This window comes from Chinchilla lanigera, unplaced genomic scaffold, assembly GCF_000276665.1.
Source record: "Chinchilla lanigera isolate Chin_1 unplaced genomic scaffold, ChiLan1.0 scaffold00036, whole genome shotgun sequence".
Taxonomy (NCBI): domain Eukaryota; kingdom Metazoa; phylum Chordata; class Mammalia; order Rodentia; family Chinchillidae; genus Chinchilla; species Chinchilla lanigera.
In genome coordinates, this window is record NW_004955437.1 from 9,984,393 (window position 1) to 10,008,924 (window position 24,532).

At 42.2% G+C, this 24,532-nt stretch overlaps 1 protein-coding gene and 1 long non-coding RNA gene across 2 annotated transcripts in view; one reads left to right on the forward strand and one right to left on the reverse strand.

Annotated features, from left to right (window-relative positions):
- Positions 1 to 3,824: 3,824 nt before the first annotated feature.
- LOC106149128 lies at positions 3,825 to 6,085 on the reverse strand. The gene is made up of 3 exons (XR_001235091.1): positions 5,995 to 6,085; positions 4,708 to 4,837; positions 3,825 to 4,233 (listed from the first exon to the last, which is right to left on the reverse strand). It is a non-coding gene; the product is annotated as an uncharacterized LOC106149128 (long non-coding RNA).
- Positions 6,086 to 6,220: 135 nt separating this feature from the next.
- Positions 6,221 to 24,532, forward strand: part of Cdc5l (cell division cycle 5-like) — a 41,422-nt gene continuing 23,110 nt past the window's right edge. Inside the window, exons 1-10 of the mRNA XM_013517013.1 lie at positions 6,221 to 6,373; positions 8,919 to 9,022; positions 10,516 to 10,677; positions 12,135 to 12,262; positions 13,639 to 13,738; positions 16,542 to 16,760; positions 19,441 to 19,585; positions 21,301 to 21,489; positions 22,633 to 22,781; positions 24,184 to 24,346. Of these exons, the coding sequence (XP_013372467.1) occupies positions 6,329 to 6,373; positions 8,919 to 9,022; positions 10,516 to 10,677; positions 12,135 to 12,262; positions 13,639 to 13,738; positions 16,542 to 16,760; positions 19,441 to 19,585; positions 21,301 to 21,489; positions 22,633 to 22,781; positions 24,184 to 24,346 (1,404 nt within the window). The 5' untranslated portion in view covers positions 6,221 to 6,328. The remainder of the gene's footprint in view (positions 6,374 to 8,918; positions 9,023 to 10,515; positions 10,678 to 12,134; positions 12,263 to 13,638; positions 13,739 to 16,541; positions 16,761 to 19,440; positions 19,586 to 21,300; positions 21,490 to 22,632; positions 22,782 to 24,183; positions 24,347 to 24,532) is intronic.

A 24,532-nucleotide genomic window follows, 5' to 3' on the forward strand; every position in this document is an offset into this window, starting at 1 on the left:
CTGGTCTTGATCTTGTTTAATTTTAGGTTTTGAAAACTTATAGAAAAGTTGCAAGAATCATACAACAAATGCCTGCATGTCCTTCACCGAGATTCTACAGTTGTTAGTGTCTGTCTACATTCCCCCCACCACTTATTATTATTGCTTTGTGCATCCCTTTTGAGTGGCAGATATCATACTGCTCAATACCTCTGTACTGACATAGCCTCAGCCTGTTTCTCCTAAGCTCAGGTGTATTCTCCAACAACCACACACAAAGTTTAACATTAATGCAATCCCACTAATTCACAGACCACAGTCTGTTTTATTCACATATTTTATTTTCTCAGATCCTTTTATTATATATATTCTTAAAAATTATTGATTGATTGATTGATTGATTGAGACAGGGTCTTGCTATCTAGTGCAGGCTGGCCTTGAACTTGCTTAGGTAGCCTAGGTTTGCCTCGAACTCATGGTGATCCTCCTGCCTCAGCCTCCCGAGTGCTGGGATTACAGGCATATGCCACCATACCTGGCCCAGATGCCTTTAAATCAATGGTAAAACAAGACATTGTGTGAGCATATTAGCCTTCTCATTCTGCTGTAATAGAACCCCATAAACAGGGTCGCTAACAGACAAGAAGAATTCATTTCCTAGTTTTGGAGGCTGGGAGGTCCAAACTCAAGGTGCTAGCAGTTCAGTATGTGGTAAGGTCTGCCGTCTGGTCCACAGTGCCTTCTCCTGTGTCCTACAGTGGAGAGGATAAGTAGCTTTTGCAGGTCTCTTTTACGAGGGCACTGACTGCATGGCCTCCCCTCCTACTACCATCACCTTAGGGTTAGATTTGTCAGCATACAAGTTTTGGAGCACATAGACATTCAGACCATAGCAGTGAGCTTTCATTATTTTTGGATACAAGTATTTTTATTTTATTAATTGACTGACTGGTACCGGGAATTAAGCCAACAGCAGGTATTAAACATTTAACCACTAATGATTCACATTTCCAGTAGGAGGGATGCAGTTTGGTTAGACCGTTTCTTTTGCTCTTAGCAATGTGGCCCTCGAAAGCTAGGCAGGTGAAACACTGCTTACAGAACTTGATTTAGTGAAATAGTTTAGACCTGGAGCCATGCTCAGACTCATGTGTGGGAACCCAGAGATACTTTTCTCTTCTGCTTAGAAAATCAAGCGGAGGCATCTGGGTATAGAAACGCTTCTGCCAGGACTGAGGACTGTCCCAGATTTAGGGTGATGTACTTGTGAGGGTGCTTAGGAAAAGTGGTAGGAGCCCACTGGGATAACTGGTATCCTCTCAGTAGTGCACTCCAGGAGGACTTAGGCCTGAACCCACCCTGAGGAGTGGGGAGTCCCCTGCTGTCTTGAGAGCCAACTTTGAGGCGCCTCACCCTGGACGTTGTACAGAATACTCAGATGAAAAGTCTTTCTGAGTGTGCGCAGAGGAGCCTAGCCTCATATCAAATAGGCAGCTGCATTAGTGAGGGTTCTCTAGAGAACAGATTCAGTAAAATATATATATACATGATTATACAAGGGAGTGATGAGGTGGCCTCACAGGGTCAGAAGGAGTAGTCCCGCTGGCTGTCTGCCGGACCAGTGGTAGAAGAATCTAAAATGACTGTCTGCATACTGGAAAAATGAAGGATCCAGTAGTAGTCAAAGGTTCCAGTAGCAGTTGAAGGTTTCCTGGGAGGTCAGTGTTGGAGGACTTGGCTTTCATGAGCCTGTGACACACACAGGTGGCGCTGTCGAGGCTGTCACTGGGCATATGCATCTGAGGTCTGGACTTTATGCATGAAGTCTCCTGAGAAATGTGCTAGGTGGATGGTGTGGGGTCTAGATTTAGAGTCCTGGATTGGAATATTAATCTCAAACAGAACAAATGTGATCAAGATGACCCTTTGAGCCTCTGAGGTCTGAGGGAGACTTCCCCACTACAGCGGCGGGGGGAACCCCTAGAAATGGCACCCACAGAGCAGAGCTCTGAGAAAAAAATTACAAACTACAACTGGATCAAGGAGGTGTCTGTAGTTGAAACCCAAGTCGATGTAAGTGTTTAGCAATAGGATACAGATGACCAGGGCTGGGGCACAGGGAGTTCCATTTGGTGGTCATTTAATGCCAGGGCTTCAACTTTTGTCAATGCTGCTAACGGATTTCTATACCGGAAGGAGGGCTGATGGAGACATTGGGGGAGACAAGCCCTGCCCCCAACCACACTTTCGTGTTGCTAGTGGATTTTGCCCCTAATTTTAGCCCTTTCCTGTACAGTTTCTTGGAGGTTAAAAAAAAATGGGTAAGACTTCGAATCCTCAGGGAAGCAGTCGTATCACTGCTGAGGTGATGGAGCACTTCGATCTAGCACCTGTGGACCCCGGCAGCTGTGAAGCTATGGAGTGGCTGGAGGAAGCCATCATCTTTGCTGACCGCCTGTGTGCAGCGGACACCGACGGAGTGCAGCCCAGAGAGTGCAGCCCATCTGTCTGTACTGGAGGACAGATGTCTGTGCTTGAGATCTGACAGTGCAGCAGGAGGCAACTGTGCTGCAGAACTACTACAAAACTCCCATCACGTTGTGGAGGAGTATTTTGTGCCCCCTCCCCCTGTAATATCTCTTTACTGAAGCTGAACCAATAAGACCTTTTCCTACACTGCTGAGTAGCTGTTCTGGGAAAAGGGTACCCTGTGCACACATGGAAGCACCACGCTGGCGTTTTAATGTAAACCCTAGCACTCCCACTTTCTTCAGTCACCTGAAAAAAAATGGATGCTCAAGCATATCTCAGTAACTGACTTCCTTTTTTTTTGAGATAGGGTCTTGCTATGCAGTTCAGGCTGGCCTTGAGCTCACTGGGTAGCCCAGGCTGGTCTCAAACTTGCAACGATCCTCCTGCCTCAGCCTCCCAAGTGCTGGGATTACAGGTGTGTGCCACCACACCTGGTTAGTAACGGACTTCCAAAGACAGAATTGGCATACTCTAGCCAAAACATTATCTTCCTGTACCCCACCTAAAGACTGTCTACCGAATTTTATGTAAAAAAAACAAGAGCTAAGAAGGAAACCAGAACTTTCAATGTTTTCCTCAGCAGAGGAAATGTCAATCCAGTCAGAACCTGCTCCCCAGAAAGGATGAGGGGGTGGGAAGGCAGTTGAAGATGCAGCCTAAAAATCCCTTGCTAAGTGGGATAGATCTCGACCTCTTTTTCCTAAGCCAGTTTTTCCAAGTTGTACTTCTTTTGTTTTTGTTTCAAACTGTGTTTCTTGAATATTGATAGGTATTATAAAACAAGATTTTTAGGATAAGACTAGTCTGGGAGGGCTTCAAAACATATACAGTTGCCACAATAAAATGAGTGGCTTAAAAAGAAAGAGAAATGTTTTCTTTCACTGTCACTGAGGCCAGGAGTTTGGAATCACATGTCAGGACGGCTGGATCCGTGGAGGCTCAGAGAAAGAAAGAATAGATCCCCTGCCTCTCAGCCTCCTGGGGTTGTCCACAGCCTTGATGTTCCTGGGCTTGGCACCAGCACCGATCTCCATCTCCACCTTTACACGCTGTCTCCCTGTGTGTCCAGATCACTTCTCTTCTTGTAAGGACACTGCCATTGGATTTAGGATCAGCCCCAGTCCAGTATGACCTCATCGTGATTACATTTGCAAAGACTACACAGAATTTCCAAATAAATTCCTACTTATAGGTACCAGGAGTTAGGACTTCAACATATTTATCTGGCGACACACTTTAACCCACAACAGGAAGAAACAGATTTATCTTATGACTTCTCACAGACTTTAAGTTTGGTGACCACAAAAAGGGAGAACAGAGCATGCTGCTTTTTTGAAATTCAAGTAATCAAGAAAATCCTGACATGAAAATTTTTGATAGGGTCTCCCAGGCAACTAGTGTCCCAAGGGGTTAGTTTGGGAAACAGTGTCTAGGGTGACTAAGACGTGAGCCTCTTTCTCATGAGGCCTCTGTTCAGCAGTAGCCATTCGCTCTCCTGAAGGCTCCCAGGGACCAACGGCGGCTGCTCCTCTTGGTTTTCCTGCAGAGATCTCTGCTGGTCCCTGGGGTGGTAATACTTTGTTCTGCATGCTGATGATATGTAGGGGAGCGCAGCTAATCCAGGCCATCCTGGAGGAGAGCATATTTATGTCTGGTGTTTGCGGTTCTGGGGTTCTGGTTTCAGACGTCCCAAACTCAAAACGATTTTCTGTTTTCTGAATCCTGAAAGGAGACATGGAGCCTGCATGTTCAAAGGTGTCTTGGGGACAGTTGGCAGGGCTGCCATTTGGATGCACTGGTTGTACTATGCATGCCCCTAGGAAGACTAATTTCACACTATAGACATGGCAGGTCTAAATTTCTAGTAGCAGCGTGTCCTGTTTTCAAAACATCAGTATTCTGTGACAAATTTCCAGCTGGCGACATTAAAGGATCTCTGGGGAGAGACACCTTTTCCTAGGTGGCATGAAGGAGACACATTATAGTGGTGGCCCTGAGGAATATCAGATCTGAAAGGGTTTTGACAGAGGACAGGCCCAATTCTGCACTTGTTAAGACTTGGCTTGCAAATAATACAAACTCAAGTCCAACTGGCTAAAGTCAAAAGGGAACTAATCATCAGAATGCAAGAATGAAGATGACCCTGGAACTCGGGAACATAATGGATCCAGGGAGACTGACGTGGCCAGGACCTACCTCTGTCTCTCTTTACTTTTTGCTCCTTTCACTGCATCTGCGATCTGCCTTCTTCTCATCTTACGCTGCATGATCAGGGTTCATCAGCCAGCAGAGAAACTGACATCTTGCACAACCCACTGTTAAAATTCTTGGGGATAGGTTAAAAAAAATTAAGATGTATTATCTACATGTACCAACTCCCCATGGTGAATGCAATCAATATGTACTGTAAACATGTGCTCATAAAAATTTTTAAAATCCTGGGGAGATGTAATTGGTTCAGTTTTGATCACATCAATCACATGGCTGGTGTGTGTGTGTGTGTGTGCGCGTGCGTGCGTGTGTCCATAAACATGACAACACAGTGGATACTGTGGGTGAGGCAGGCGGGAGGTAATGGTCACACACCCTCAGGGAAGCATCACAAAGAGAACAGATAGAAAAGGCTTGTCACCAGTGACACACCAGTCTACAGAAGAGACTGGAATGAAATGTAAACATCGGTGACCAAACTTCTGTACGCTTTACAGTCCTACACTGCTCCCTCTCATCAGAAAGCAGTGACTTTATCGATACCATTTTTCATTTGAAGGTAAAAATAATTAACCAAAATCTAATATGAAAAATTTTCAGCTCTTCCAGAAGAGGCAAATGGAGAAATGAGGACATATAGAGAAAGCCACTGTAGAAATACTCAGGACGTTTCCTGAGCCACCAAATAAATATTTTCATAGCTTCCAGGGCTGGTGCCAAAGATATTTCAAAGATGTGCCAAAGATGTTTCAGCATTGGCCTCACTGTACAGCGGATAGGTGTGCTCGGGTGAAGTTCTCATGCGGCCCCACAGGGACATCCTGTGAGGTTGGTACTATCTTTACAGGTTGGACAACTAAGCCTTAAATAAGATAGTGCCTTTTCCAAAGTAGTCTGTGAATTAAAAAATTATTTATTGATTCATTTGACAGGATCTCGGTAGTGCAGGCTCGGTAGTGCAGGCTGGCCTCGAACTCGCGGCGATCCTCCGCCTCAGCCTCCTAAGTGCTGGGATTACAGGTGTCTGCCACCACGCCCGGCTGTGAACAAATTTCTATCAATGAAATGCTTGACAAAGTGCTTCATGAATACATTAACAAATTGCCTTCAGACCTTCTGTGTTGAAACGCCCCCTGCGCCTTACGCTAGATGACATCACCACCAATCACCACGGCGTTCCCAGCCAACGTCCACTTTTAGAATCTATTTGGGCATGCGTGTGGCGCAGGGCGTTCGAGCCTGAGCGCTTGATGGTTCGGTCAATTGTCTTACCGCCTGCCGCCCCGGGCGCCTTTGTTTTTGAGACACGGCTCATTGTGTAGTTTTGGCTGGCCTCGAACTCACGGCAACGCTCCCACCCCTTCCTTCCAGGTTCCAGGCGTGCGCCACCGTGCCGACCTCTCATCGGGCTTTTATCCCTTCAGCTTCCGAGATCTCGCGAGACTTGCCAGGTCTCCTCCCTCCTCCGCCCCCGTGCGCCTGCGCAGATCTTTCAAAGCCGAAGGTTGCATTTGGAGGAAGTGGCTGCGTGGTCCCGTGACCGGGCTACCGTTACTACTTTTCAGAAGCTTTTCTCGGCCGCTTGCCGGGACCCTCTGCCGCCAAGATGCCTCGAATTATGATCAAAGGGGGCGTGTGGCGGAATACTGAGGTGAGTCTCCCTTTCCCGCCGCCCGCTGTCTTCCACCCCCTGGATGTTTTGTGCGCACGCGCGCTGAGGTCGAGACGGGAGGCGAGGAGGACGCTCTCAGGGTCGGCTGAGACACGTCAGGGCCGACCCGGGCCGGAGCTGGGCATCTCTGGACGGGGACTGGGCTGCCGCTGCCAGGGCTCCCGCTCCGTGCTCGCTGCCAGGCCCTTGGCGAACATTTATTGAATTATGGAGCACGCGCCCCCAACCTCCCTCGGAGGAGCTCCCAGTTGGTGGGGAGATGGACCTCACTGGGAGTTGATTTTTCTGGGGCCCCAACCTCTCTCAGCTGGAGTCTTGTGCCCCTCGCGGTCCCCCCCCCCCCAAAAAAAAGTTAAGGTGGCCAGAAAGTTTTAATTGACTGTCGCAGAAGAGAAGCGGCTTGAGTGTCAGTCTCGAAGAGCCCGTTGATGCCCGCATCCCTGTTCACATTCGCAATGCACAACCCTTCTCCCCTCTGCCCTTCGACAGATCCCAGAGGCCGCCTCTTCTGTCACTGCGCCATTGCTTGGGCCAAGGCTAGACGGGACAAAACGCCTATGATAGTGTTTACTTCTAAAAGATGTTTTGGATAATGCCATGGGCTAGCTGAGAGATGTAAATTGGAAATCAGATTTTAGTGCATATTGTATTCAGAGTGCACTGAATTATTAGTTTCTGAACTATATATTATCTTTAGAAGTTCAGTCTTTTTACGTCTTACGCTTTCTTGGATTATCTTTTTAAAAATTTTTAATTTGTTTTTTGTCTTTTTGAGACAGGGTCTCGCTATGCAGTTCAGGCGGGCCTTGAGCTCACTTTGTAGCCCAGGCTGGCCTCGAACTTGCAAAGATCCTCCTGCCTCAGCCTCCCTAGTGCTGGGCTTACAGGTGTGCCCCCCCCAATGGATTATCTTTCTGTTGCTCGGTTTCCTGATAATCCTTTCAACAGAGTTTATTTTTTTGTTTTTGTTTTTTCTTCCGGTACCAGGAATCGAACTCACGACCTTGCGCTTGGCAGGCAGATGCTTTGCCACTGAGCTAAATCCCCAGCCCCTAAACAGAGTTTAGAAACATATCTCGGAATATTTGCCTGTTCACCTTGTAAAAGTTAGTTGTACCCAGTGGTTTAAGTTTCTTAACCCCTCAAAGCCTCGGTTCCTTCATTTTTCTAAAGGAGATAATACCTGCCTCTTTTGCGTGACCAGTTGAGTTAGTACATTTGGAACAGAGTTGGGCACACAGCAGGCTTTCAGTGAGTGCTAGTTGCTTTATCCGCTGTCAGCACTGCAAGAGGACCAAGTCTTCTACTCCTAGAGCCTAGGATAGTAACTGACGTGAAGGAGGTTGCTTGGTAGATGTTGGGAGTGAATTTAGTAGGATCGACACCTGCTGTGTGTACTTCGCTGCAGGTGTGTTGAAGTAGAGTTGAGTCACACTTGAAGGCTGTGAAACAACGGCCTCTGCTTGCAGGGAGAGCCAGGCCATTGCGGCTGGAGGAGAGAAGACTTTCCAGGGAAAGACAGATAACACAGAATCGTGTAACAGGAGGATTCCTGTGCACTTGTCAAAGCCCTGCAGTGACTTACTTACTTGTATCTCTGATGATGGGAGTGGGGTAGAGTGGAAAGGCTCAGCTACAGACTTGTAGCGCAGGTCCAGTGTGGAAAAAGTAAAATGTCTCAAGTCATTTATCCATGGGTTCATCCTCCCTGTTGTATGTGGCTAGTGTGCCAGTCTTTCCTGCGACTGGTGCGTTTTACCTTATTTGGGTGCCTTGGTGAAATAGTAGTTAGATACTGGGATAGACTGGAAGAGCTGGTTGGTGAGGTGGGGAAGAGATACTTAATTTTTAGGTTAGACCTAGGATGTGGATTCTTGGGTCATGGTGGGGGTGAAGAGGGTGCAGAAGAAATGCCCTGCATAACCAGACTCCCACATTACTTCTTGAAGCCTGGATGTGTCCTACTTGATTCTCTTTCCTCGAGCACAGAAGTCCTGGTTCAAGGTAGGTTTTCAGGAGGTGTGTTTTAAATGACTGTATAAATGAATGAGCTGTACCTTTTTGAAGAGAATCATACGTACATATTGGGGAATACTTTTTGTTAATCTCCACCATGAAGTTGTGTTTCTCAGTTGGGCTGTTTCCACTTCCAATTTATTGAAGCATATATATGTAAGAGAGGATAAGATACCCCTCTAAGGGATTTCTTACTGTTTTTTTTTTTACATTTTGCTGATTCTTGCTGTTTATCATGATAGTCAATGGAGTTTTTATACTATTTTTTAACACTTATGTATGTGTCTATGTATATGTGTATGTCTTTATTTTTAAAATTTTTTTTTTTTTTGGTACCGGGAATCTAACTCTGGACCTTGTGCTTGCCAGGCAGGCGCTTATGCCGCTGAGCTATATCCCCAGCCTCTATGTCTTTATTTTTACACCAGCCTTATTAGAGTTAAACTTTATCTTTTCTCATGTGGAATTGTGCGATTGACTGTATTTTTTTCTTTAATAATTCATTTAGGATGAGATTCTGAAAGCAGCGGTAATGAAATATGGGAAAAACCAGTGGTCTAGGATTGCCTCTCTGCTGCATAGGAAATCAGCAAAGCAATGCAAAGCCAGATGGTATGTACCAGTTAATAAGTGGAAAATAGCAAGCAACTTTGATTATGAGGAGAGAAACATCAGGTCTTTGAACTCTCTTGAAGAAAACAGGCATCATGATGTAATGGGAAGTAGGGAGGGGGAAAAGGGATTTAGACGCAGCTGTTACTTGCTTCTGGCGTAATCTCTGGCAGGCCAGTTTTTAGTCCTTTTACCTTGCCCCTGGGTCCCCAATTAGGGAAAATCGTAGTTAGCACTAACTGATGAAGGTGGGAGGCTCCATCTAAATGAGTTGATGTGTGCTTTGTGGAGCATAACACCTTTCAGGGACAGATGGGTCCCATCTTGTAAATGGTTTGTGTTCCAAAAGTTTATAGATTGGTTAGTTCAGAACTTCTTTTAAGAGATGGTAAATAATGATTTAATTTTTAGGCAAGCTTACAGTATTGAATTTCCTCATAATAGAATTGAAATAATAGATATTTGCTACCGTAAAACAGCATAAGCCTACAGTGTTATCTTTTAAATCACAGGGTAGTGGACACATTAAACTATTTACATGTCTTCTTGGCACTAGCGGTCTGGCCTCAGCCCAAACCCATCTGCTGCTAGGGACATGCTTTGGTCTGTATAAAAGTGACCTAATTTCTTAGGCATCCTGATAGGGGAAAGGATCCATGTAGAGATTGAACTCTAAAGAGGAAGATGATTCTCTGCCTGAAGAAGTGGTTGTGATTTCTGTTACTCTGAGTGATGCTAAGCTCCTATTTGATCATTATGAGGGCTTACCCATGTCTTGTTTGCCAGCCTCTCATCCAGCTCAGTACTGCATGGAAAAGGTGGGTTGGGTAGACATTAGGAAGGACAGAGGATGCCACAGTAGTTTTATTTAAATTTAAAAACATGCCAAAGGAAAGCTTATAGTGCTGAAAAGCATTTAGTGAGTGTGAGTCAGATGTTTAAAGAAGTGAACCAAAGTGATGTAAGGATCAAAGCATGAGAAAGTACAGTAGTATGAAAATGAGAAATACTAAAAAATAGTAGACAGCATTGTCTTTTTCCAGATCATTTCAAAGCCTCTAGTAAAAGTGTAACATAAATACAAATAGTATTGAGAAGGCTTATGGTGTCTTTTTTTTTGTCTTTATGAGACAGAGTCTTGCCATGCAGTGCAGGCTGGCCTTGAGCTCACTTTGTAGCCCAGGCTGGTCTCAAACTCACAACGATCCTCTTGCCTCAGCCTCCCAAGTGCTGGGATTACAGGCGTGTGCCACCATGCCCGCCTCAACATTGCTAGTCTTGCATAATAGAAATTTAGTGGAATGTAGTGAGATGGAGAATATTGACTGGGAGAAGTTGAGCTACATAGTGAACATTTCTGTTGTCAGAAGGGACTGTGCTAGTAATTAAAGGATGAGAGCTGTGCTTCTCAGACAGTAGTGCTCTGAGCAGCATGTAAGCTGGATATCTGTACTAGGTGACTAATGAGTGCATTAAATTGTATCTTTTTATAGGTATGAGTGGCTGGATCCAAGCATTAAGAAGACAGAATGGTCCAGAGAAGAGGAGGAAAAACTCCTGCACTTGGCTAAATTGATGCCAACTCAGTGGAGGACCATTGCGCCAATCATTGGAAGAACAGCGGCGCAGTGCTTGGAGCACTATGAATTTCTCCTGTAAGTGAGTCTTCTAAAGCATGTTAAGATCAGAGTATACTTTAATGACGCTGAACAAACATTTAGCATTTCGTGTCTTTAAATATTTAATTACAGCTGTAACTAAAACCAGAGGAGCTAAAGCTGTTGGATTGTATATTTCATATATCATATGGCTGATAAAATTATGTTTTCTGTTATATATGGCTTTTTTTTTTTCTGGTGCCAGTATTGAGGATTGAACCCAGGACCTTTGCACTACGTTACATCTTGAGTCCTTTTTATTTTATATTTGAAATAGGGTCTTGCTAAGTTACTAAATTGTCCAGGCTGGGCTGCAACTTGGAATCCTGCCTTACATACTTTTTAAAAATTAATTTAAAAAAGTCTACAAGTCATATGTGGTCATGCTAGAAAATCTAGGGAAACGAATCCTACATTGTTGGTGGGAATGTAAGCTAGTACCCCCACTATGGGAATCAGTGTGGAGAGTCCCAAGAAACTAAAAATAGAAATTCCATTGAATCCATCTATTCTCCTTCTAGGTTTCCTATCCAAAGAGTTAAAGACATCATATTACAGTGATGCATGCCCATGTTTATAGCGGCACAATTCAAAATAGCTAAACCTTAGAAAGAGCCTTTATGCTCATCTGCAAATGAATGGATAAAGTTTGTACACAGTGGACTACTACTCTGCCCTACAGGATAAATTTGAGTTGTTTGTAGCAGAATGGATGCACTTTGAGAATATAAGGTTAAATGAAATAAATCAGGCATGCAATCTTTTTTTTTTTTTTTTTTTGGTTTTTCTCCGGTACCGGGAACCGAACTCACGACCTTGCGCTTGCCAGGCAGGTGCTTTGCCGATGAGCTAAATCCCCAGCCCCCAGGCATGCAATCTTAAATATCACATGGTTTCCCTTACATGAGAAAGCTAACATAAATAAATTAAAGAGCAAAATAAAAGAAGAGAGATAGATGGGAAGGGGATAAGAGATGAGGGAGTGGAGGAGAAGGGAAACAAAAAGAATTAAGGTGTATCGTGTACATGTATCAGCTCCCCAACAATGAATGTAATCATTATGTACCATAAACATACTAATAAGTATAAAAATTTAAAAAAAATTTTGGGGAAGAAATAGTATGAGAAGAAATAAAAGTGACTGATAACCACACTGCTGAGAATTAACTGTTAGAACATTTTGGTTCTTTGCTAGTGGTGTTTTTATTTGTATGGTTGTGTGGCATTTGTGATTAAGGAGCTTCTTAGGTCATGTTTTGTACTGAATGGAAGCACTTGATAAAATTAGAATTTTAATACTATTTCTTCCTGATGATGCATTAAGAAGTGCTTTGTTTGGTTAATACCTAGCTCTTGAATTTGTGGGGGAAAAACATGGCCACAGCTAAGAAAGTTGGTAATTCTGATAATAAATGGGACGACACTGTGATGACCTCATCTGGGTTTTTTTCTAGGGACAAAACTGCCCAAAGAGACAATGAAGAGGAAACCACAGACGATCCACGAAAACTTAAACCTGGAGAAATAGATCCAAATCCAGAGACAAAACCAGCGCGGCCTGATCCAATTGATATGGATGAGGGTGAGTGGACAAGGGATCTTGTGAGGAATCTGGTTTGTAACTGTGGACTGCTCCTGTCTCTTTCACACTTTTTTAGCTCTTTCCTGAGTACTGACATTGTAGAATCCCAAGTCTATCCACATTTGTTCCAAATGTGTCCAGTTTCTGTTAGAGAGTAGTCACCCTTTTTTTAATCTCATTTTTTTTAGTTTACACAATAAATTAAGTAGTAGCCTAATAGACTAGTATTGGGTAGGTTTTTGGAAGCAGCAGCTACTGTTTCTCATTCCTGTTCCACAAAGACAGGTAGGAAGTCAGGCTATTGGACCTTAGTCCTTCTTTGACTTGAAGGTGGTCTTGTACTCTCTGAGAAGGCAACCCTGCAGATTTGTGAGGGAGGCTTATGAGTCTGTGAGGCACTGAAATAAGAACCAGAGAAAGTGGGTTTTATTTATTTATTTTTTGTTTGTTTCTTGAGACATTCTCCTCCACTGCTATGTAGTTTAGGCTGGCCTTGAACTCACTGTGTAGCCCAGGCTGGCCTAAAATCTCATGGCGATCCTCCTACCTCAGACTCCTGAGTGCTGGGATTACAGGTGTGCGCCACCATGAATGGCTGAGAAAGAGGACTTTGGATCTAGGTCTGTCCTCATTAGGTGAGTCCTACAGTGTCTCTCAGCTTTGATGCCTTTCTTGCCAGATAGACAGTAGTATCTACTTTGCCTCACAGGGTTGTTGTAAGCTCTCAACAAACATTTGCTGAGTTTTAAGTTGTAAAAATTTAAAATAGTAGTTTCCAAAAACAGACTGTGACTAGGCTGGCCACATGATTTTCCCCTGGAGAATTCTTAAAACACGTTCCAGTGCGTTCCCTGGAGATACGGAGGAGGCCTCCTCATGTAGAAATTGTGCTGAGGTGTCAGCACTGGCATTTACGATTCTTTTCTAAAGAGACGTGGAAGTTGTATTGGCAGAGGGAGAGTTCTGAGGGGGAATGTAGCTAATGGAGACTAGCAATTCCTTCAGAATTAGTTTTTACATTATATTGTGTCAGTTGATGAAAATGAAAGAGGTGATACAGCTCCATTTCATAAATTCTTGCTAGGTGTCTTCATATTTCGTTTTACTTAGCTCCGCTCAGCGTCACTGTGAAGTGGGGATTGTTATTCCAAGTATACAGGGGAGCATGCTCAAAGAGAATAAATAAGTGGCTAAGGTCGCCTAGCTAGCAAGCAGTGGGCCTGGTTTTTAATCCAGGCTTCTCTGACTTCAAAAGCCAAGGTATTTACATTATGCTACACCATTTAATGAGCGTATTTCTCTCATTTTAAGCACTGGGGTATCTTTCTTATAGTCCTTGCTTATTTGGAGAGGAACTTAGTTTTTCTTTTTTGCAGATGAACTTGAGATGCTTTCTGAAGCTAGAGCCCGCCTGGCGAACACCCAAGGGAAGAAGGCCAAGAGGAAAGCAAGAGAGAAACAGTTGGAAGAAGCAAGGTATGGTTTTTCCTTTCTGTGTTCAACAATTAGTGGATGCATCCATTAGCCCACTGAAATGGTGCGATTTATCAGTGTTGTTTGGTGAATAAAAATTTCAGTTGTCCAGTTCCATTGGCTAATATTCCTTAGCTTTTTACTCTGAAAAAATCTTGCATTTTTTTTTTTTTTTTTTTTACCCTAAACCATTTGAGACATGACCGATGCAATGCATACTTTACTTATCCTGTATGTCGGGTTTGTTCTTTTAGCATAGCAGAGCTTCATCTGTTGAGGCATCTTAGGGTGAAGTGTCTGGAAGACACAAGGCTGTGTGACTGTGTGACAGCCAGTGGGTTACCCTTTTTCATGGTTAGTATTGGGCAGACGCTGCTGTAAAACAGGAATCTCTACTGAACAGAGTATGTTAATGAGCCTTCAAACAAGTTTTAGGCTCTCATAGAAATCTTCATTTAAAAAGTGAGTTAGTGCATCTTAGTCATTTTCTTTTACCCAGGATTTTCTCTGCTTTATTCTTACTTCCCTTTATTCTTACAACACCATGGTTGAGGTATCACTTTGGTGGCCCAGAGACCAAGATGGAGTTCATAATGAGACCATCTGAATTATCAGCTCATTTGCTTTTGGGATGCAGACAGTGGAAGAATCCCACAGCCAGCCCAGTGCCTTTTGTGAAGAAGTGCTTCTTGATGTGTAGCATTGTGTTGGAATTGAAATGCCATGTCCTGGGGTGGAGAGCCTCCCATGTCTGAGGGTGCTTGTTGGCATAGCTGGCCAATCCCCAGTGAGGAGTGGTTAGCTTTTGAGGGGAAGATGACTGGCCTGCAAGACCAAACAGATACCAGGAGGAGGTGCTAAGTTTTCTACCCAGTCTCAGCCACCTTTCAATTCTGGACATTACTTAGGGTTAAGTAGCTCTTCCATTTTTATCCCGGGTTGTTTGAATATTCAGTTTTTAACTATGTAGATGGATCTAGTGCTATAGCAGATGCTTTTGGAAAAATCTCCCAATTTTGGCCAGCATTGATTGTTTTTTTTCTTCCCCCGGTACTGGGAATCAAACTCACGACCTTGCGCTTGCCAGGCAGGCGCTGTGCTGCTGAGCTAAATCCCCAGCCCCCAGCACTGATTCTTTTATGCACATTTTTGGTTTTAATTTATCTTATAATTTCTTGTAGATTTTCTTGTGCAGTTTACATATCTTTGTGCCACTATGCCTGGCCTTCTTCATATTTTGATAACATTTCTTCTTATTAAAATTATAGTGTCATAGGAAACTACAAAGAAAAAAGGGAAAATTAAACAAGATTCCACCCTGCAGTGATTATCATTGTTAAAATTCATGGATGGGTGCATATGTGTGTAATTTTTGTGTGTTACTCTAACATGTGAACTTTGAACATTTTTTTACAGAGCTCTATGTCTTAGGCCTCTTACAGAGTAAATTTCCAGCCTTACTAAAGGTTGTACAGGTAGCTCTGTAGTATCTTAAAGCTATGTTATAAATTCTTTTAAATTACATAATGTCTTAGCAGTGGATGTTTAGTTTGTGTCCACCCCGTATTAGAGCAGTGTGTGGTAAGCAGTGTTCCGGTTCAGTTCTTGATCATGTTCTGATTTTTTTTTTTGTCTTTTTGAGACAGGGTCTCGCTATGCAGTTCAGGCTGGTCTTGAGCTTACTTTGTAGCCCAGGCTGGTCTCGAACTCACAACGATCCTCCTGCCTCAGCCTCCCTAGTGCTGGGATTATAGGTGTGCGCCACCGTGCCCAGCCGTGTTCTGATTTATTTTATCAGGGTAAAGGCTGAGGAGTGAAATACCTGGCTTAAAAAAACTTGAGGAACTTCAGGCTTTTAATGTGTAATGTGTAAGCTTCTCTTTGGGGAAAGTTACCCTGTTGTAGAAGACTGCCCACATTTTGTACCTTTGCCAGTGAAACAAAAAAATTGATATTAATTAGAAGTGCATAAATGATTCTTGCTAATGTAGTTGTGCTTCAAAAATTACTAAATAAAACTCATTTTTATTTTGTCATTTTAGTTACTTCTTTTTTTTTTTTTAATTGTAATACTTGGGATTGAACCCAGGGACTCCTGAATGATAGGCAAGCATTTTTCCACTGAGCGACAGCCCTGTTCTTTTTTGTTTTTTTTTTCCTCCGGTACCGGGAACCGAACTCACGACCTTGCGCTTGCCAGGCAGGCGCTTTTGCCGCTGAGCTAAATCCCCAGCCCCTGTTCTTTTTATATTTTTGTGACGGTCTTGGTATGTTGCCCAGGTTGGCTTTGAACTTGTGATCCTCCCGTCTCAGCCTCCAGGCATGTGCCACTGGGTCTTACTATAATTTTCTTTTATGAACTGTTTATTTTCCTTTTTTAAAATGGCGGCACACTTGGCATAGATTCTTTACTGTATTTGTAATACTGCAAAAAGATTTCCCTATTATTTGCCTTTTAATTTCATTATTTTTTATAGTGCTTAATACTTAAAAATTTGTCTCAAAGCAGATGATCTTTTCCTTTGCTGTTTATTTAATTTATATTTATGAAGTACATTCTCATCCAGAAATAACATACAAATTTAGTCACAGTTCCTCCTAGTTTTTCATTTTGCTTTATTTGTGTATTCGTGTGCTTTTGAGTGAAAACTGGAATTTATTTTGATGAATGGTGTGAAGAGGGGTTTATATTTCTTTCCTATATACCCAAATAGTTCCCTTCACTCAGGCCTGATCCTTCCTTGCCCCAGGGAGAGACAGGGTAATGATTTCCCACGTGATGTTGCAGTCATTCTCTTTTCTTCAGGCGTCTTGCTGCCCTCCAGAAACGAAGAGAACTTCGAGCAGCTGGCATAGAAATTCAGAAGAAAAGAAAAAAAAAGAGAGGAGTTGACTATAATGCTGAAATCCCATTTGAAAAGAAGCCTGCCCTTGGTTTTTATGACACTTCTGAGGAAAACTACCAGGCCCTGGATGCAGATTTCAGGAAATTACGACAGCAGGACCTTGATGGAGAGTTGAGATCGTAAGTTGGCCTTTCTGACTTTGGAAATGGACAGGTACGGGAAGAATCCTGTGAAGGGCCAAGCGTTGCTGTTGTCAGAGCCAAATTTTATTACTCAGCTTGAACATGGCTTGTTTATGCTTTTATTTATTTAATGGGTTCGCCTTCCTGAGCATGCCTGGTGTGACCCTTGGTGTTATGTTTTTATTTTTTATTTTATTCTTTGTCTTTTTGAGAGAGGGTCTTGCTGTGCTGTTCAGGCTGGCCTTGAGCTCACTTTGTAGCCCAGGCTGGCGAATTTGCGATAATCCTCCTGCCTCAGCCTCCCAAGTGCTGGGATCACAGGCGTGCGCCACCACACTCAGCTCTGGTATTATGTTTTTAGCATGTGGTCCTGTGTATGGCTCTAGAACAGTCTTGTGGGCACTTTGTTCCTTGAGGCACATCTTCACATTCATGTACATCTCTGAACAAGTTGATGATTGTGAGGAAGTCTGTCGAAATCTACTCGGTTCTTTGTGGATTTTTTTTTTTTATTTTAAAGAGTAAAAGAAGGATAACATAGTAATGGGGGGGCTTACCAAATTACAGACAAGGTAGTAGGAAATTATCAATGCTTATTGTTTTGCGTATTGTTATCTAAAAGACAGTCTCTCAGGAAAACAAATAGACAAATAATAGTGAGTTAGAGACAAAAGAGATAGGAGATTATCAATAGTTGTTGTACTATACTTTGGTATCTTCTAAGTGGCTTCTAAAGAAAATAAATAAAGCTATACCTGAGTGACCAATTGAATAATCCTTAACTATTCTCAATGGTTGTTGTAAGAAACACATAATAATAAACATACATCCATTTACGAGATAGCATAGGAGCAATACAAACGTTAGAGAGTTATGGACAGATTAGTAGGAAAATATCAGTGGCTGCTGTAATACATGGTGGTATCTTCAAAGTGGTTTCTCAGGAAGACAGAGATATGCAAGAAGGATCTAACAAGTAGTTACAGCCTAACGGTTGTCAAAAATAGCGGATTTTTTTTTTTTTTTTTGAGAGGGTTTCACTATGCAGTTCAGGTTGGCCTAGAGCTCATTTTGTAGCCCAGGCTGGCCTTGAACTTGCAGTGATCCTCTTGCCTCAGCCTCCCGAGTGCTGGGATTATGGTGTGTGTCACCATGCCTGGCTATGTGGATTTTTTAGTGAAAAATTTTACCTTGTTTTTATTTAAATTAAAAGAAAAAAATACCAATGCATTTTTTTTTTTTTTTTAACTTGGTGAGGATAAGTAGTTGTATTTACTGATGTTTGTGTCTGACAGTCGAGAGAATTTGGCCATTTTTAGAGATTTTTAGTTTCTTTTAATCTTGTGTTTGCATATTGTATGGAGAACTTATGGCTGCCAAGAAATTTTTTTAGTTTGCTTCTGTTTTGACCTTCCATTTATGCTGGCACCAGATGGGTTTCAGGCACTGTGTAAAATAGCATTTTCTTGAATGTATACCACTGTGTGTACTTCTCAAATTATGATCTTGCTTTAGGTAAGCTCTAGTATATAGAGATCAAAGAGGCAGACTAGGTGATATGACAAAATATACTGTGAAATATTTGTATTTTAAAAAGTTTATATATAGTCCCCTTTCTTCAAACATACTTATCCCATTCTTCTCACCACTTTCTGAACCAGTTCTGGAAGTCCTCTGTGTGAATGTCTTTATGAGGTATAATAAAAAGTGTTTAAAAACAGTAAAGTGCATGCTGCTGTGTGCCAAGTAAGGGAAAGACAGCCTTGTGAAAATACGATGCTGTATCCTCATCCACTGTGCTCACTGGATCTGCTACTGTGCAACTTCTGGCTCAGTGGCCATGAAAAGTAAAGGTTTTGAATTGATTCATGGCATGGAGGCAGCCACAACAGCGCCTCTAAAGACACTCAGGAAAGAGGACTTCAGAACTGCTGCAGAAATGGGATCATGTGCAGGAACAGTGGGGTAACTGTGTTTCAAGTGAGGGGCAGAATTGAGGGCGGTGTGTTGCTTACTGTAATACATTTTTAAATTTAAACATTTACTGTGTTTTTCAATCACGCCTTGTAGTTATTTGGAAGGAGTAGACTAGCTAGGGGAAGGGAAGACAGGCAGAAGGGGTAAAGGTTTTTCTAGAGCTTTGCAAGACTACCTTTAGGTTTCCCTAACAACCTCTGGGTATCATTCGTCAATACTACCTTTGAAAAATGTGCATTTTAAAAGTCCTAACAATTTAATCACAGTTTTAAGGAGAAATTTCAAAGGTCACAATGTGTTTTAGTTCCGACTCCTTCATATATGTGTTTCTTTTCTGGCATGTTCATCTTTAGCTTTTTCCTATGTGCATACGTGTTTCTGTATCAATGTACAATCCCAATGCAGGTAGGAGCTGTTTTATGTTTTCTTTTGATATTACATGCTGCATTTTGTTTATCACAACCTTTGTAGTTTTATGATTTAATTTTTATACCTGCATTGATGTACCCTGTTTTCTTAATAATGCTATTCTAAGCTTGCATTCTTAAATATAGTAAGTAATGGTACAGCAAACAGCTTAATATTGTCTTTTTAAAGTTATTTTCTTAGAAATAGGATTTTTTTTCAGGGGTGTTTTAATGTGACTGTTAGTGTTATTGTCTGTGTGTAATGTTAAAAACCTCTTCCTTGTCCATGACAGTGAAAAAGAAGGAAGAGATAGAAAAAAAGACAAACAGCATTTGAAGCGGAAAAAGGAATCTGATTTACCATCAGCTATTCTCCAAACTAGTGGTGTTTCTGAATTTACTAAAAAGAGAAGCAAACTAGTACTTCCTGCTCCTCAGGTAATCTGATAAAAGCAGTTACTGCCATTGTTTGAATTTGTATGCTTATCTCATATATTCAGCGAATGTATGAAGGCCCATGTGTCAGTGTTGTGCTTGTGACCTTAAGAAATTCACACATGAAAATAGCTTCAAGTAACCACTTCTGTGTATGAGTGATTGTATCAGGTCTTACGCTCCCTGTGACAGTGTGTGTGGTAAGTCAGTGTCAGCACTCAGCAGTTTGTCCGTGGGTTCGGCTCCTCGTTTGTACCGGATCAGGATGGGTGTGGTTGGCTGTATGGACCTTTGTGGCTTTTTTTCAGGGAACACTGTGTTGTGTCATGCTTTTCTTTTTGAGATAACAGCTATAAAAGGGAGTTGTGGAGAAGAGAAATGGAAACATCCTACTCGAGCTTAGTATAGGCTCTAGTCCTTTGAGTTACAGTTGGTCAGAAATGGAGAAACTGAGTCTTGTTTTAAGGAATACAGCACGGTAGGTGTGGACAGGTGTAGTGCAATGAGGAAAGGGCTGAGGAGTGTGGGAGAGCTGCGCTCCACAGGTGGATGCATTGGCTCCATCCACACAGATGCGTGGATGAGCAGAAGTGAATGTGGTTTTGGGCTGTACTTCTAGTAATGATATTTCTTGATTGAAGTTTATTTATGGTTTTGTTTTGTTTTTCCTTTTTTTGTGTGTGTGATGCTGGGCGTTGAACCCAGGGCCTTTCCACAAGCTATATCCCTAGCCCTTTTTAATTTTTATTTCGAGATAAGGTCTGGTTAAGTTACTAAATTGCACAGGCTGTGCTCAAACTTGGAATCCTCCTGCCTCAGCTTTCTACTGTCCCGGTTGTCTTAGTTACTTCTCTTGTTGCTGAGACAAAATACGTGACAGTCCAAGTTAAAGGAGGAAAGCTTTATTTAGCTCAGTTTGTAGAAGTTTTAGTCCATAATTGGCAGATTCTGAGGCAGGGTGGCATTGCAGAGGAGAAACGGTTTATGGTAGGCAGAAGATAGCAAAGCAACAAGGGATGACCACAACTCTTTCTGTTCCTTATATTTTGTCCAGGCTGCTTAGGGTGAGTAGCACTCACTCTTAATCCTGGTGCTGTCGATCCTACCATTGTACCATGAATCAATTTCAGCATCACACACTTTAGATCCAGCCACCTCTGAAAAATCCCCACCTATGACTGCATGAGGTTTTGGGGGACATCTAAATGCAAGCCATAACAGCCGAGTTTACATGCCTGGATGTGATTTTTTTCTTTTCTTAATACTCCTTAGGATATTTATCTTGGTAAAATTACTAAAGTAACAGAAGATTTTCTAAGGGATCTTGTGGCTCGGTATACTCTAAAGTGATATTTTAATTGGTTTTCACTCTTTTTCTTCCTGTGTTGATAGTTTTGTACAGACTATTATTTTGTGTTTTGGTATTTTAATGTATTGTTTTGAAATGATTTCAATATGAAATGAGGCCATTTTAGCTTAGTTTACATCATATATGAATTTTTTCCCACACTATGTAGGAGAAGCTTTTTGAAATTTTATTGTGGAAATTTTCAGAGCCTTGGAAAGTAAGGAGAGTAGCACAGTGAACCTTGTGTGCTCATCACACAGCTTCAGGACTCATATGCAAATTTGAATATGCATATTTTAGAATATGCAAATTTGAAACTCTGTTGGTTCTCAGTTAAAGTAGTTTTTACTGTGAGCATCATGTTCTTCAGATTTCAGATGCCGAACTCCAGGAAGTGGTGAAAGTGGGCCAAGCCAGTGAAATCGCCCGGCAGACTGCTGAGGAGTCTGGCATCACAAACTCTGCTTCCAGTACTCTCCTGTCTGAGTACAATGTCACCAACAACAGCATTGCCCTTAGGACACCCCGGACACCGGCCTCCCAGGACAGAATCCTGCAGGTACGGCATCACATACAGTAGTAGCGTGAACTTTTGCTTTAACATTCTTCACAGTGTCATGAAGGAGAGCAGAGTGGCTTGGTTATATTTTTCCTAGGGCCTGCAGTTTCAAACTGAATCAGGGCTGCACAGCTCTTAGAGCATTTTTGTAGTAGAGAAGCAAATCAGCAGATTGAGTAATTAAGTATCTTCATTTCTAAGTGTATTAATTCATAACATTTTGAAGCCGGGTTTTCTATTGGCAGTAGCATTTTGTACCTGTTGGTAAAGCGACAGTTTCACATTGCTTAGTGATCCTGGAAAGACGGCAGTGTGTGTAGTCAGCGAGCTTTGGAATTCCCTTGCATTTCTGTCCTTGGCCTGACACAGTGAGCTGGCAGTGCATCTCTCTCCCTCCAGGTGTGTGAGGAGCTCTGTGCTCCTGCACTGTGTGCTAGGAGTGCATAACCCTGAAAGATGCCTTGGAGGATTTTTTTCCCCCCACCTCTCATTTCCTGCAGATAGTCAGGAAAGATACGCTGTCTTGGTTTTGTTATTTTATTCATGCTGTGGCTTATCTCCTTTTCTCTGGCAGAAAAATAGTTGCCCCCCACTTCTTTGCATAGTGCCATTTGAAAATGTTTGCAGTGTAATTATTGATCTTGAAAGTTCTAAGCAAAATCATGAAGCTGTTTTTATTTTTTTATTTTTAATTTTTTTTGGTACTGGGAATCAAATTCAGGACCTTGCGCTTGCCAAGCAGGTACTCTGTCACTGAGCTGGCACCTGAAGCTGTTTTTATTTTGGCAACAAATTACATCATTGGGAAATACAATGATCATTAAATAGAAATTGTGTTGTTTTTAATCCTCATACTGGTGACTGAATGACTGCTAGGCAGGCATTCTCCCACCAAACTGCCACACCCTTAATCCTTTTAAAAAGCTTTATCTTGAGACATATTCTATCAGAATGTTAGGTTGAGAGTAAGAAGGAATGTATTAAAATCTGCCATGGCTCAGTATTCATTTTCTCTCTTGGTTTTCATGAGAAAATGTGAAGAATGCGTCCTGCTTCAGAATTTGTATAGTAGGACTGGGAGAGAAGGTTCTGGTAACCTGTCTGAAATTATTAAACACAGCTCTTTGCCTTCTTGCCAATCAGGAAGCTCAGAACCTCATGGCCTTGACCAATGTGGATACCCCATTAAAAGGAGGACTGAACACCCCGTTGCATGAGAGCGACTTCTCAGGTGTGACTCCACAGCGGCAAGTTGTTCAGACCCCAAACACGGTTCTCTCTACCCCATTCAGGTATTGTAAAAATGAGTGTGCTTTATATTTTACAAAAACTTGAATCCAAGAGCGTGGACAGCATGTTTGAACATTCAGAAAAGATGGAAGAATGGTAAAGTGAACATTCATCTACCCATGATTGTTAATAGTGTGCTTTGTTCATGTTATCACATATCCATCCATTAAGCCATCTTAGTTTTTAAGGCACTTCAAAGGACTTTGCAGATACCAGTTTTCATGTCTACACATTCCAGATGCTATCATTAACTAGAGCTTAGTATTTATTTGCATTTCTTTTGTTTTAAGCTGCTTTCTTGAAAGAAGAATGTTTAAGATACAAATGTTATAGAAGCAAGTTGTATTAAAGTGGAATTTTAGCTTTAAAGGCCGATTATTGGGATTTAAGCATAAGAGTAAGTGCTCCTGCAGGTCTAGTATAGCAGGGCTTTACATGCCAGAGAATCAAGCAGCCCTGGCAGCCACTCCATTTTTGGTAGTGGGTATTGAATCCAGGTCCTTGTCATGCTTAGCAGGCACTCTACCCCAATCTACATCCCTAGCCCTTTTAAATTTTTAGACAGGGTCTTGCCAAGTTATGGGGCAGGGACCATGTCTTACATGATAACACCCTACTTGTTGGGAACAGCTGTCTGGCAGAACCACCAGTCTGGAACACAGCCACCATATAGGAGTAAGCAACAGCCACTGCAACAAAGTCTTTGACCGATTAAAATAAAAGTTGCTGAAAATTCTTCCTGGGGACTTTATTGTTGGAGAGTCTGTAGCCCTCGGCCTATTCGTAGTGGATGTGATTGTGCACTTCGATGATGTGGCAGGAATGAGTGGACACGGTAGGCTGCCGCTTGGCGAGGAAGGAGAAGAATGATAGGAGAGGCACACTGACCTCACCGGGAGTGTCAGTGTGGTCATTGGCCTTCCTGCCCACTGGCCATCCGTAGCCACCCTCACATATCCAGAAAGGGTTGAAATATTGGTGGACCTTGTTTAGGAAGGCAAGACGATGTCAAATATAATGACTATTAGAAGTCAATAAAACATTGTGTGTAAGTACTACATTAGATAAACCAAACCTTTATTTTAAAAAACAATTACTATTTTGCCATACTGGGGATTGAACTCAAACCTTTTTTTTTTTCTTTTTTCTTTCTTGGTACCAGGAATTGAACTCAGGGCCTCATGCTTCCTAGGCAGGTGCTATGCCACTGAGCTACATCCCTGGCTCTCAAACCATTATTTTTAACTAGAGTACTAACTTAAAAATAGACAGGCAGAATTTTTAGAATCTTTGTTTTTTCTTTATGTTCTGCATTCCCTGTAAAAAAATTTATATGAAAGACATTTGAAAGCACAACCCAAGTATAAATAACACCTTTATTCATTGGGATTTCTGTTATTGTAGGACTCCTTCGAATGGAGCAGAAGGGCTGACTCCTCGGAGTGGAACAACTCCCAAACAAGTGGTTAACTCTACCCCGGGTAGAACTCCGCTTAGAGATAAATTGAACATTAACCCTGAGGATGGGATGGCAGACTACAATGATCCCTCTTATGTGAAGCAGATGGTAAATGTCAATTTCCTTTCAGTACTCTTAGTTTTTTTTTTTTTTTTTTTTTTTTTTTTTTTGTATCGGGGGTTTTTTTGTGGGAGTATGGTCATCACTGAGCTATGTTCCCAGCCCTAAAAATTTTTTTAGTATTTCATGGGTACCAAGTGAATTCTTCCCCTAAGTACATATCTGTACATCCGT